Raw genomic sequence first — 13,634 nt, 5'->3', positions numbered from 1 at the left:
CTGCCCTTTGGGTTTTACCCGCTCCCCCGAGCCTGCCTGGGACCCTGCCACAGCTATGTGGGGTCTCATGGGGGTTTCCCTTCTGCCCAGTGCAAGGCTTCCCTTACAAGCTCCGCAGAGCAGAGCTGGCATTACTGCCTGTAATGCAGTTGTGGGGTGGGGAGATTGGTTCCCTGGTTCCCGCATTTGCATCCTCTTTTCCCATCCTGGTGGTATGTTTTGAATAAATAAAAAAATAAAACCTATACAGATGCTTATTTTTATTTTCACAGACTCAATATTTCACAGACTTGACATAGACGTTGGATTTATGACACATTACAACCTGCCTGACATAGATTTCATAGACATTAGGGCTAGAAGGGACCTCAGAAGATCATCGAGTCCAGCCCCCTGCCCCAGGGGCAGGAAGTCAGCTGGGGTCAAAGGATCCCAGCAAGATAAACGTCCAAATGTCTCTTAAAGGAGTCCAGAGTAGGTGGTTGTACGACCTCTGGAGGCAATCTGTTCCAGGCCTTTGGGGCTCGGACACTGAAGAAGTTCTTCCTTATGTCCAGCCTGAAATGGTCTTGGAGGAGTTTGTGATTGTTTGACCTTGTCCATCTCTTGGGGCGCTCTGGTGAACAGGCGCTCCCCCAGGTCCTGATGCACACCCCTTATATACTTATAGGCAGCTACCAGGTCCTCCCTGAGCCTGTGCTTTTCCAGGCTGAAGAGCCCTATGGCTCTCAGCCTCTCATCATAAAGCCTTTTCTCCTGCCCTCTGATCATGCACTTGGCTCTCCTCTGGACTCTCTCAAGCTTCTCCACATCCTTTTTAAATTGTGGAGCCCAGAATTGGATGCAGTACTCACAAGGTTGAGTACAGTGGGAGGATAACATCCTGGGATTTGCTTGAGAAACATCTATGGATGCAAGCCAGAGTTTTGCTTGCTTTACCAGCTGCGACATTGCATGACATCTGATTCATCACCAGGCACCTGCCTGACCCCACCTCTTATGTTCTGCTTTTTCCCCAACCTTTCCTCCCCTCCTCCCTATTTGTTCTGCCTTTTGTCTTCCTGATTTCCTCCTTTTCCTTTTTATTTCAGAGCCTCTCTCACCCTGCGCTATTACCACTGTCCTGTTTCCCTTAGGCCTTTTTCCCCCTGCTTTCCTCCCCCTCTCTTCCCTGTTTTACTTTTGGTTTTTCTAATTTTGACCTATTTCTTTTCCATGACTTCCTGTCAGTCTTTCTGTGTCCCTCTTTGCTCTTTTCCTGTCTCCTACTTATTCATTTTTCACAGCCAGCTTCTTTCCACCCTTGCAGTCTATCACTGCTGTCTCTCCTCGGGGCAGCGGCGGCAGGACCCGGCTTACTGATGAGCCCGGCCCGGCGGGTGTAGGCAGCTCCCCTCCCCTCGCTGCCAGCTGGGGCTGGCCCTGCCTGCCTCGCCTCGCTGCTGCCCCTCTGCTGCCACCGGTTCCATGCTCTGTGGTGACAGTGGCTCTGCGCTCCTCACCAGCGGCAGTGCCACCACCTTGGGCCAGATAAAATGGCTTGGCGGGCCACATGGCAGCCCACAGGCCATATGTTGCATAAGCCTGCTCTAGTAAATCAAAAAATACATCATCCATATCTGATTAGAATGTATTCCCTGTGCAAGGAATGAGCCCATAATGACTTTGCTGTAATACAAAATTGAGAAATCAAACTAGATTTGGTTTCCAGGTACTTCTGCAGATAAGTTTTATGATATTCGTATTTCTTAAACCCTACGTGGAATTTCTGAGCGTCATTTCCTCCAGGCCCCTGCCTTACACATCTCTGCTCTGCTATTCCAGCTATCAAGTGCCCGGCATTGAATGCCCCAGACTGGAGTCAAATAAATTGCTCTCACGTCCATGGAAACTTCATGTATAGTTCTGTATGTGACTTCACTTGTGAGGCTGGCTTTGTGCAGATGGGACCAAAGACGTTGGAATGTACAGCCCTGGGGAACTGGACAGGAAGTCCTCCAGTCTGCGAAGGTAGGGGCAAAGCATTCACATTGGGATGTGTGGAGGGTGTATCATGGACCTGGTGCTATATCAGGCGCCCCTTTCTGTAGAGGCCAAGATTTTTGCCAGTGCTGGGGAGGGGAGTTGTTGTGCACAACAGTTTCGGGAGTCAGGACTAGGTTCCTGAGATCTGGAGTAGGTGTGAAACAGAAGGCTTTAGGAAAAGAACATTATCACTGCTATCCCTGTAGTGGAGGAGTCCTTTTCACCAGAACAAGTGAGTGCCCTGCAACCCTGGCACAACAGCCACCGAATTTCTCATTCCTGCAGTCCCATCCCTGCTCCGATTCAACTTCCCCTTGAACATAGTGAATAACCTGGCTCCTTACATCCCCAACCAGAGCAGCCTTCTGCATATACTGACCTTCTGTGTCAACAGCTCCTGGCACTTAACTGGTCAACCCACATTGGACGCATCTACACAAGATGCTTAACTGTGCAACAGTGTAGTTTACTTCTAAGTAAGCATGTGTGTCTACATGTGCACATGCTTACTATGCATTAAATCTTGCTAATTGTGCATAAATTTGCTACCTGCAAATGCAAGTAGCACATTTACTTTTGATTAGAATTGGTGCAGTAGCACGCATGTAAATGACTGACTAAGAGCATATTTGCCCCCAGTCAGCCATCTGCGAGGGGGCAGAAGATTGCTCCCTGCCCCCGGGAGCTGTCTACTGCCAAGGTGGACTCTGCTACTCCGGTACAAAGCAGGTGCATCACAACTCCTCCTATGGCAACTCCTGACACTACAAACCTTGCCAACCCATCCCTGTCCCCATCAGCCTCTCCCTGAATACAGTGAGCAGCCCGCATCCTGGCCCACTAGTCCCCTGTCCCTTCCCTAATCCCAAGTCCATATCCCTGGCACCTAACACATCAGCACCATTCCTCACCCACCCAGTTCTTCAAGTAGCTGCTTCCTGATGTCTGACCACATCATTTGCACCGTCACCAGATCCTCTGCATCCCTGCCACCCCCCCAGCACCCATGCCATAGAGCACTCGCAGCCCATCACTAGGGCTTAAACCTCTACACTGCATACCCCAATGCACAGTGGCCCTTGGCACTTCAGCCTTTAGCATGGCCAGACTCCTGCCTTACAGAGCTCTGCTTTACCATTCCAGCTGTCAGGTGCCCCACATTGGATGCCCCAGACAGGGGCCACATGCTCTGCTCTGATCTGCATGGAAACTTCACATATAACTCCACATGCTCCTTCTCCTGTGACATGGGCTTTGTGCAGATGGGACCAGAGGCAATTAATTGTACAGCCCTGGGAACCTGGACAGAGAGTCCTCCACATTGTAAAGGTACAGTATTGCGTAGAGACAGCAGAGCTGTTTTGCCATAGTGCTTCTCAGACCCTGATTGAAACCATTGAGGAAATCGTGTCAGTGATGGCCTTAGATAGAAACATTACAGGTTTCCCTGGCCAACCATGCTTTTGCCACCCATGGTTTTGAGTATCCATGCTTAATATTCTATATACCGTTTTGGCTACCACGGTATACAGTTTAGAGTAACCATGGTTTTCCATGGCCATGCATCAGCCCACCACCTGCTATTTTTCCCATAAGCCTTTTGTCTTGCCAACCAGAGTTTTGCCAACCACAGGAACTTTCAGGAACCTAACCCCAGTGGTTGGTGAAGGAAATCTGTATTACACCAAAAGCAAATACAAACAGTGTTTGAACCTTGGATTAACACCTCTCTCCGTATCCCTGCTCCCTCCACTGCCACCTGAGCAACTCAGTGGCCTCTGTACCACCCTAACTGGAGCCTGGTCTGCTGCAGACATTAAGGAATAATCATAAGTGGAGAATACAGGAGGCCACCAATGGACCTGTAATAAATCAACCAGAAGCAAAAAGCATCTTTGCACCAAGAGCACCTGTGGCAAGCCCCTGGGTTTAGGACACAGTGGGGGAAGACGCTTGACAGAATTCCTGTGTAGTATTTACTCTAATTGTAATCCATAGTAAATGTACATTTTGGTAACGGGTGGGCACAAAGCTAGCAATCCCAAACTGGATTGCTAATATAGGTGCTATTATGGACCTTGGCCACTAGGTTTAATGGAATTGGTTCCAACAGAGCACAAGTCCTCCATGAAATGCCATTGCCTAGGGCAGGGGTGACCAGCCTGAGGCAGGGGTGACACAAGTGCATGGGTAGCCTCTGCATGTGACATGCGATAGACTGGGGAGGGAACAGGCAGCACAATGGCAGATAGGACAGAAAGCAGAGTATTAGATCAGTCATGGAGGACAAGGCACCAAGCAGAAAACAGAACAACAGATCTAACAGGATAAGAGATGGAGTGGCACTCAGGGACAGTGTAGGGCTAATTTTTGGCGCAGCTACCAAAAAGATTGGCCTCCACCAAATATGGGGAGCAGACATGATACATTCTTCACAGTAGCTTTCCCACATAGTAAAATTACTACACATTTTCCAGGATGTAACTTTACCCTGTATTTGAGTGATTTATTAGGGCTGTACAGCACATGTCTGCTCTGGTTTGATTGCACACTGCAGTCAGTTTATGTAGTAAGTTGTTTGTTTCTGCTGCCATGTTTGTCAGAAAAGGCACTTGGTGTGGAAATGGTGTGTCAGGATATTTGGCTGAAAGGCTCAAAGTGATCTGCCCAGAGAAGTGGTGCTGGACCCGATGATCTCACAAGGTCCCTTCCAGCCCTAAACTTCTGTGAATCTTTCTTAGTGTGTACCTGAGTCAAACAAGGGATATTTATTTCAGTGCATGTGTCTACATGTACATTTGATCCAGGATCAGTTTACTTGCAAGTAAACTACTCACAAGTAAACGTTCCTGGGCAGGTGTCTACACATGCAGGGAAGCAGAAACAGATTTGCTGCTAATGGCAGCAAACTGTTTCAGCTTTCTGGGGCTCTACAATGGGCCCCTGCTGCCACGTGGGGGGAGCTCTAGGCTCCTCCCAGGTGCTAGCCCAGGGGCTGACAGGGATCATCGTGCCAGGAGACAGCTGTCTCCTGGCCAGAACTGGGACATTGTACCCTACCCTGGGAGAAGAGGGGAGCTGCCTGCTGCCCAGGCAGGGACAATGTCCCCCTGCCCAGCAGCAGGGAGCTTTTGGTCCTGGCTCCCCAGTCAGGGTCAGGGGACTTGGAGAGAGCTGCAGGGGAGGGGCAGGTCCCAGCCCCCTGACCTTTTCCACTGGTGTGGTAGCTAGCAGCTAGCTTGCTGCTAGCTGCCCCACCACTTAATTGGAGAGGGGGCTGGGAACTACACCACTCCTGCAGCTCTTTCAAGCCCAGTGCCTCAGTCAGCAGTTGCAGGAGTAGCTTCCTGAGATCTGGAGCAGCTGTGAAGCAAAAGTCTTTTGGAAAAGACCATAATCACTACTATTCCTGTAGCAGGTGTGATAGCAGGCACCCTTTCTATAGGAGGCTAGATCTTTGCCAGTGCTGGAAAGGAAATGGTTCTGTACCAAAATACAGCTTGAAAACTTTGTGAAAAGAAGTAGGTTCTTCCTCTTTCCCCATAAGCTGTAAAAATCATGCTAATAATTTTTTAATAAACTATAACTATTTCAATCATGGGCTGTTTTTGTGCCAGCAGCTGCCCAGAACCTGTATTGAACTGCATTCTTGGACAGCCTGGTAGTGCCCCTCCATGAAAAACACTAGGTACAGGCTTCCTGTGTCTGCATGTCTTTGCTTCGCTGCATGAAACTATCCCCTTCATATCCAGGAAAGATGGGGAGTGTGTTTAGGTGATTAAAAGGATGCAAACTCCCTACCATAGTCTATACCCACAGGCCTTCTATCTCAAGAGCTTTTAAAGTAATTAATAGCATGGGGCAAGGATATGATTTTCCCATGGTTATATTTTGGTCTAGGCCTTGAGGCAGTTATTTTGTGAGATCAAGGTACTTCCCTGAGAGATGAAGACTCTGTTCCAAGGACTTTATTGTTTTATTTGACAATGCCACTGAATGTATCACACCAACAGTCCTTGGAACTGGGACTGGAACACAGCATTTGCCTCTGTGAGTGGCCTAGCAACTACAGTCATGCTCCTTTCCTTCCCTTTCTGTCTGTATTTTAACAGTGGCAGCCACTTGTGTGGATCCTGGTTCTGTCCACATGCATTACACATGTTCATGTTTGTTCCAGAACAAGCCCCTAAGTAGATCCCAGTCAAGCCGAGGCATGATAAAGAAATGAGCCGCTCAGTCCTGTCAAAGCTGAGGCATTTCCAGTCATTGAGAGAATGAGTGCAAATCTCTGCTTAGCACTGCTTTGTGCCATATAAAAACACCCAAGTCTCATTGAAAGTTAAAGGTAATTAGGCTCCTAAATACCTAAATCACTTAGACATACAAATCACTTTGGGGAAGATTTGTAAAAGTATTCAGGTGCCTAATGATGCTGATGTGTACCTAGCAGAATTTGCAAAGGTGTTTATATATAATTGAAATGGCTGGAAGTTTGGTGCCTAACCTGCCTGATGCGCTTTTGAAAATCCCACTGTGCCTATCTATACCTTTGAGCACCTCTAAAATTCTGGCCTATAAGTTCCCTAGGCCAGGACTGTCCGCATTCTGTCCAACTTGACATGGGTCACACCAGCAGGGGCCATGTGCCCTACATGTATTAATGCCTCAACCTCACCCTTACTAGCTGACTGCAGGCTCCCCTGCTGTACCGTGCTGCATGGGTGCTCCAGGCCACGGGCTCCCACAGCACTGCAGGCTGCAACACTGTGCCCCCTAAGGCAGAGGCAGGGAGGTGCAGCACAGAGGGCCCAGCTAATGCAGCCCAAATGATGGAGGGAGTGGCAGCCAGATGGGCAGCTTGGTGGGGTAGGGTGCAGGGGGAAGTGCTTGTTAATCCTTCACAGACTGCATGCAACCCATAAGGTACCAGTTGACAGCCTTGACCTAGGACTATATAGACTATATATCAACTCCCCCCCATCCCACCCAGTAATCATCAGACCTAAAAGGCTGGTTTGGTGATTCATTTCAGATAAGACGGCTTCGCATATGAAGCAAATCCTGCTTTACATGGGTACTTCCACCATGGCAGCTGTGGGTCTCTTACTGTCTGGAATGCTAATAGTTATGCTGCTCAAGCGTCTCAGTGAGAAAGGTAAGAAAAGGCCTGGGCTTGTGAATATCCTCCGTGTTATTGCTGAGGAGAGCACACCTTGTTATTCCATACAGCTGGTCCCTGTGTGTCTGCATTCTACAAACTGACCAAAAAAAAGCACTTTGCTATGCTGAACAGTTTTAGGAGAGAGCTTTGGACTTCTGTTTTTGTCTTTACATGCCAAATTCAAGGGCAGCAGCAGTCTTGTTATAGGTAGAATCACAGAGTAGGACTGGAAAGGACTTCAGGAGGTCATCAAGTCCCACCCCTGCTCAAGAGAAGGACAATCCCTGTCTGAACCCTGGTAGCCAAGTTTCATCTAAAAATGTCTAATGATGGAGTTTCCATGAGTTCTCTAGATTAATCTGTCCCAGCGCTCCTCGTGGCTAGAAACTTCCTTCTAAAACAATGTTGCTGGCTGAGGCAGAAAGACCATGGGCAGATTTCTGAGTTCCAGTAGGGTTTCTGAAGGGAGCAGTTAGAGAACAGCTTCTCAGCCCGTAAAGCAAACACGTTTTCTTACAGGATGGGTGGACGAGAATGAACATGGAGTGCCTCAACACTGCCACCCTCAGCCAAATGTCTCCTTGGCAGCTTACTTTCTAACTAGACCTGGCACTTCAAGAGTGTGGTTCTTCTTTTTTATATTACAGTACAGCAAAAGCTCTGTTATCCAGCACCCATGAGGCATGGGGGGGACTGGATAACCAAATATGCTGGTTACTCGAGAGGCCTGAACAGGTGTCTTTGCCTGTTGGGGCCACTGCCCCTCCTTCCGTGTCCAGTGCGTCACGACCCCTCCCTGGCATCAGTGGGCCGGGGGAGAGGGACGGGGCCCTGTGCAGACTGCTTTCCCCCGGGCCCTGGGGGCTCAGCAAGACCAGAAGTGCCCCAGGAGGCACTTCTGGTTTTGCTTCTGCCACGTCAACCGGCATGCCAGTTAATGGAGCATGCCAGTTTCTAAGGTGCCAGATAATGCAGCCTTTACTGTACTCGCAAACTGCCCATCGAGAATGACTGGGGGGGGAAGGGGGGCGGACAGGGACAGAGGTCCACTCCCCGCCTCCCCCCACTGCTCTGGGGCTGGGGCCATTCCCCCCAACCCCCCGTGGCTTCAGGCCAGGGCCTGGGCCTGAGCTGTTTCCCAACTCCCCTTTGGGCCAGAGCTGGGGCCCCTCCCCACCTCCCCCCATCCCCACCCACTGCTTTGGGCCAGGGCCAGGGCCGCTCCCTGCCTCCCCCCCGGCCACTTTGGGCCAGGGCCCGCAACCACGGTCGCCGTGCCGGCTGTGGCAGGGGGCAGCCACCAGTAACACCCCCCTTTCCTGCTTCCCTCCCTCCCCTGTTCCCTGCCGCCTCCCCTCCCCTCCCTGCTGGCTGTGGTTGGGGGGCGGGTGCCAGCCCCTGGCTCCAAGGAGCAGACCCAGGGGGGTGAGGCCAGCCCCTCGGTCCCCACTGTCACGGCCAAGACAGCCAATCAGAGTGCAAATAAAGGGTTATGGCCAGACAGATGGATGGATGGACAGACAGACTACGGCTTTTATAATTCAGAATTAGAATATCTTGCGGTCACCACTGAGATCAGGCCCCATTGTGCTGGGTGCTACATGTGTATGTGTAGTAAAAGACTCCTTGCCCTGAGGAAATTTAGAGTAGAGGTGAAGAGGACAGGGCTGACCCAACCCGCAGTGAAGTCAGTAGAACAATAGATGCTGTTGCTGTTGCCAGGAAGTTTGAAAGATTTCCAAAGACTTCTGAGACATAGAAGAGTGGAGCGCTATTGCTGGATTGGGCCTTCATGGATTATGTCGGGGATCCACCTCGCACTGCCAGTTTTGACAGCATCTTTTTAGAGGGGAGCTAATCTGGCATCCTTTTCATAGAGGGCAAACAAAAACCCTCCAGAGAGAGAGAAGCTTCTCAGCTGCTTTCTGCTCTACTGGGACATCCTAACAATCACCTCACTCAAGAGGTCCATCCTTCCAGGCCTCATGACTCAGTTGGCATGACCCTGTAAGCAAGTTCTTACTTCCTTCCCTCCCTTCCAGCATAGGGTCTACCTACTGTTCTGCTGTCCATGACTATGGCATAGATACCTTAGCTCTTACAGTTTAGCTCTTCTTCAGCTCTTCTCTAACAATTGCTCCCAGAAGGCCCTGGATGGCTCCCTGTGTAAGTCTGCTGCCCTGTTTAGACTCCAGCCTGTTAGATACTGCTTTATTCCACACCCTGTCACTGATGAAAACTGTTTATTCCTTTTTGTCTCTGCACCATTCCATGGATGCTTTGACTCTATCAACAGAGGAAGAAAAGAAGCTCCTAAATCCCACAAGGTGAGAACCATGTGTTTTGTGAGTCAGCTCCTCTAATTTGCACTCAGGTGTGAGTAACACAGCAACTTTGCCCTTCCCCAATTTCTTCCCCACCTTCCCATGACTTTGTTGCATGTGTCCACATGCCCATAGGTGCAATATTTATGTGCAGTCATGTATGGCTGCAATACCATAGGCAGGAGCTAAGGAAGCTCTACTAGTTCCCTACTTCCTTGGCCCATGCTAGGGGCCCTGCCACTTGTTTTTACTCCATGCTTATACCACTGTGTTTTGGTTGTTCTCTAGTGACCTGGGAGCACCAGGAATTTTTACAAATACAGCATATGAATCCAACTTGTAAGGTAAACTAGCAGCAAGATTGTTCTTAAAACATTTGTTTATTTGGGGGGAGGGGGGCGTGTTCAGAGCTCTGCTCCTGTCACTACTGAAATGATCATACATTGGTATGAAAGATGTTTATTTCTTGTACTGGCTAAGAGGATCATTGTTGCTCTTGCCACTGGTCATCCTAAGCAACTTGAGTCAGCCAAGGCCACCAGCTCTGGAGGATAATCCTTTAGCTCAGACTAGATTCATACTTTTGGTGCTGGAGGTCCTGAGTTGAAAAGAAACATATGCTAAAAGAGTCCACGTCGCCCCTCCACCAAGCTCTTCAAGAATCTCTCCATTGAGTGATATCTGATTGATATTTATTGCAGATAAAGTGGGAAATGTCCACAGAAGAGACAATTGCTGGAACTGAAAGGACCTGAAGATACTTGTGTCGCAGCGTTTTATAAGTTTATTTTTGCACATTGCTGTTTCACTCAGCAGCCCTATAGACCAAGAACTAGCAGTCAGTTCCTAACAGTCAGAGATTAATGTGATCCTGTTGCACACTCAGTCAGTTCAGATCTGGAATCTAGCTTGGTCTCCCTCCAGCATTGGACTTCTGCTCACAGTCCAGATTTATCATTTGAAGAAACCTGAGTTTGGTCCTTCATTCATCAGTCTACTGGATGTCCAGATGTCAGTCCTGAGCACCTACACCCTTCCCCATGACATTCCCTTGGCCCACTGCAACTATCACAATGTTTGGTACCCCCAGAAAATTCATAGCTTCTAATGCTCTAAGAATCTGCTGTTCCTGTTTACTGCCTACTGTAAATTAGCTACGTTTTAAGGAAATAACTTTTTCTTCTGCCTCTGTCTACAGATATTCACATTATTCACAGTAGACTATTTTTAAAAGGAAAAAATAGTCATCCAGGACTTGTTGATTAGTGGTGGATGATTGTGCATTTATTCTGTGGGCAGTGACTGAAACCATCACTTGGGACAGGCTTCTGTGTCTTCAATTTTTTCCTGTTAACTTTCCCAATTGTTCATCAGAAACATTTTCTGAAGGTGAGAGCCTTCTCTGTCCCTACTTCTGGTAGGGGACTGTGGGGTTAGCACTGCTGAAGGCACGGAACAGGTGAGAGAAACAGGGTAGTTAGGGAGAATATAAATGAGTGGTACTTAAAGTCACAGTGACTAGTAAAAGGAAACAATGCAGATGAATGCAGACCTACATCCCTGGCCTGAAAGTGCTAGTGGTGGGGTCTCACTGGTTGACCTCCTTCACCTAATAAAACTATAGCATAACTATGGGCATCTCTGTAAACCCATTTAAGGGGTAAACCCATTAAACCCTTATACCTTCTCTGATGACAAAAGGCTTACACAGCAATAGCTAGACACTGAGTATTTTGATTTCTAAGCAGTCTCTATTGAAGCTTCTGCCAGCTGATCATGGAAATTTACTGTTTTTTTCCCCCCTTGTGATCATTTTCAAAGAATGGAGGAAGTCAGAAGACAGGCAGTTATTGATTCTACACCTTCACTTCTCCATGGAGAAGAAACCTCAGCTGGACACTCCATAGATTATAGTTTCATTCTGATCAAATATCTGACAGCTTCTCCTTGCCCACATTTCTCCTCCAAAATCTCCTGACAGCACTGTCCAGCTTTCCCCACCGCCACATTTTTTCACTTTTCAGAGTTTACCTGAAACTGAACGTTGAATAGCAAATTAGTCAGGCTTTCTGCATACCCTTGTTGTCCCTGACACTCCCAAACAGGCAAGGCGAAACACTTGTGTTGCAAATGACAGCCTTTTGCTTCCTCAGTGATAAGAAAGAAAGACGAAGGGGGAAATGTAAATGTGGGCATGACAGATTAGTGCCTTATTGGTTATCATTGTTATTTACTTTCCATCTTTTAGAAAGTTGGCCCAATGTAGTAATATTCAATAATAAACATGTAAATATGAAACCTGGTTTTTGTTCTGGCTTTCTTCAGTTTTGAATCCTGCAAGGGAATCAATGTACAATCAAGAGCTTTGTTTGAAGAGCAAATAAAACAGGCCATCTTTTTGTGACTGCTTAATCTGATCTCCTTCATAATACAGCTGCAGAATTCACCCAGGGGTTACTATACCGATGTTGTAATTAGCTAAACTAGAGGATATGTATTAGAAATATACAGTGCACTCCTTTTAGGGAAAAGCCTACGGATTGGAAAAGGGCTATGCATTTATCTTAACTCAATGCAGACAATACTTATCACACTGTAGGGACACTCTGATAGTCCTTTCCCATTTCACTAATGCTTTGACTCCTGATCTGTTGGTCTTTGACCACTGCTTGTGCATTCATGCCCAGAGAAGTGCTTTACCCAGATAGTTCTGGCTCCTGAGTGTGACCTGGGCATGGGCTCTTGTCTGTTCTAGGATAAAAACAGACAGAGAAATGTAACTCCTAATGCACACTTAGATGTCCATCAGATTAGGGTGCACACATCCCCTTCCAATCAGCAGGCTAGGGTCACCCTATCTTCAGAAAGGTTGAGAGAATCTCCCCCTGTTCACATGATGGTTAGGGTTCATGGGCACTGAGACTCCCATCAGCTCATGACAGTTGGTTCCTGGGCCCAGTGGCAGGGGCAGGGACTGTGAGATGGCACCCATGTATTCACCCAGCTGGCAGCCCTACCCCATTAAACCTCCCTGATGTCTCTCCCCCTTCTCCCGTATCCTGGGTGCCAGATCACAGAGGGCACGAAGCCCACTTTGTCAGGTGACCTGGCCTGACACTGGTGGGTTTTGAATGGTGCTCTGTGGAACCCAGGGGCTCTGAGACAGGTTGTCGGGGGTCTGCAGAGACGGGGTAATGGTGGAGGGTGCCGGGAGGCAGTGTGCAGCCACGGCAGGCCCAGGCCAGCTGGCTCTCTGTCAGCTCGCATGGTCCTTGGAGCCAAGGGGCCGAGGGTAGCGGTTCTGCAGCAGAAGCGATATGAAAGGGTTCCCTGACTTTAGGAAGTCTGAAACTAGACCTAGGGGTCACAGAATGAAATGAGAAAGTCATAAGTTTAAAACTAGCTAGGGCTGCCAACTCTGTTTGAATCTATCCCGGGAGGTGTCATCACTAATGTAATGACGTGAATGACTTTACGTTGGGAAGGCAAATCCACATATTACCTTTTAAAAACCCACTGGACAGCTGCATACATCAGGTTCAATACGTAATATTTATTTTAATGAATGCCCTATCATTTATCTCCGGGGTGACTCTCAGCTGTCTCCTGGAGATTTATCTGTAATTCCTGTAACCCTGGAGGGTTGGCAACGCTAAAACTAGCAAGAGGAAGGGGGGGGGGGGTTCACCCAGTGCATGATTCAGGGGGGACTAGGTGCCCCCACACTCTGGGCTGAAGGCAGGAGGCCCTGGCGCTGTTGGGAGAAGCCCCCACAGGGGGAACACTGTGAAGCTTGCCCCTCTCCCACCCCCGGGCTCCTGCAGCTGAATCCTGCCCGAGGCCCCACAGCACAGCACAGCACAGCACAGCACAGCAGTCCCCCAGCGCCTGCTGCGGGGGCACTGCGCCTCCGCCCTGGCCCTCGGGGCACCTCCATCTCGGATCCCCCAAGCCAGAGCACCCACAGCCTCAACCATCCTGCTACAGACCAGGGTCCTGCACAACCCGCCCCGCAGGCACCCGCGGCCCAGTCCCGAGCGCGGCGCGGGGCGGGGCGGGGCGGGGCCGGGCCAGCTCCTCCCCCTGCGTGTCCTCGCTCGCTGTCATGGGGCTTCTTGTCGGCT

At 49.1% G+C, this 13,634-nt stretch overlaps 1 protein-coding gene across 1 annotated transcript in view; it reads left to right on the top strand.

The window, feature by feature from the left end:
* LOC102381263 (P-selectin-like) overlaps window positions 1-11,895 on the top strand; it is a 40,723-nt gene extending 28,828 nt beyond the window's left edge. The window contains 7 exon segments of the mRNA XM_025194421.1: window positions 1,825-2,010; window positions 3,169-3,354; window positions 7,058-7,180; window positions 9,483-9,513; window positions 9,799-9,854; window positions 10,212-10,899; window positions 11,332-11,895. Coding sequence (XP_025050206.1) covers window positions 1,825-2,010; window positions 3,169-3,354; window positions 7,058-7,180; window positions 9,483-9,513; window positions 9,799-9,853 — 581 coding nt within the window. The 3' untranslated portion in view covers window position 9,854; window positions 10,212-10,899; window positions 11,332-11,895.
* Window positions 11,896-13,634: the final 1,739 nt, after the last annotated feature.

This window comes from Alligator sinensis, unplaced genomic scaffold, assembly GCF_000455745.1.
Source record: "Alligator sinensis unplaced genomic scaffold, ASM45574v1 scaffold647_2, whole genome shotgun sequence".
Lineage (NCBI taxonomy): Eukaryota > Metazoa > Chordata > Crocodylia > Alligatoridae > Alligator > Alligator sinensis.
The sequence above is the reverse complement of the archived record's forward strand: the minus strand, read 5'-3'. Positions and strand labels throughout refer to the sequence as shown.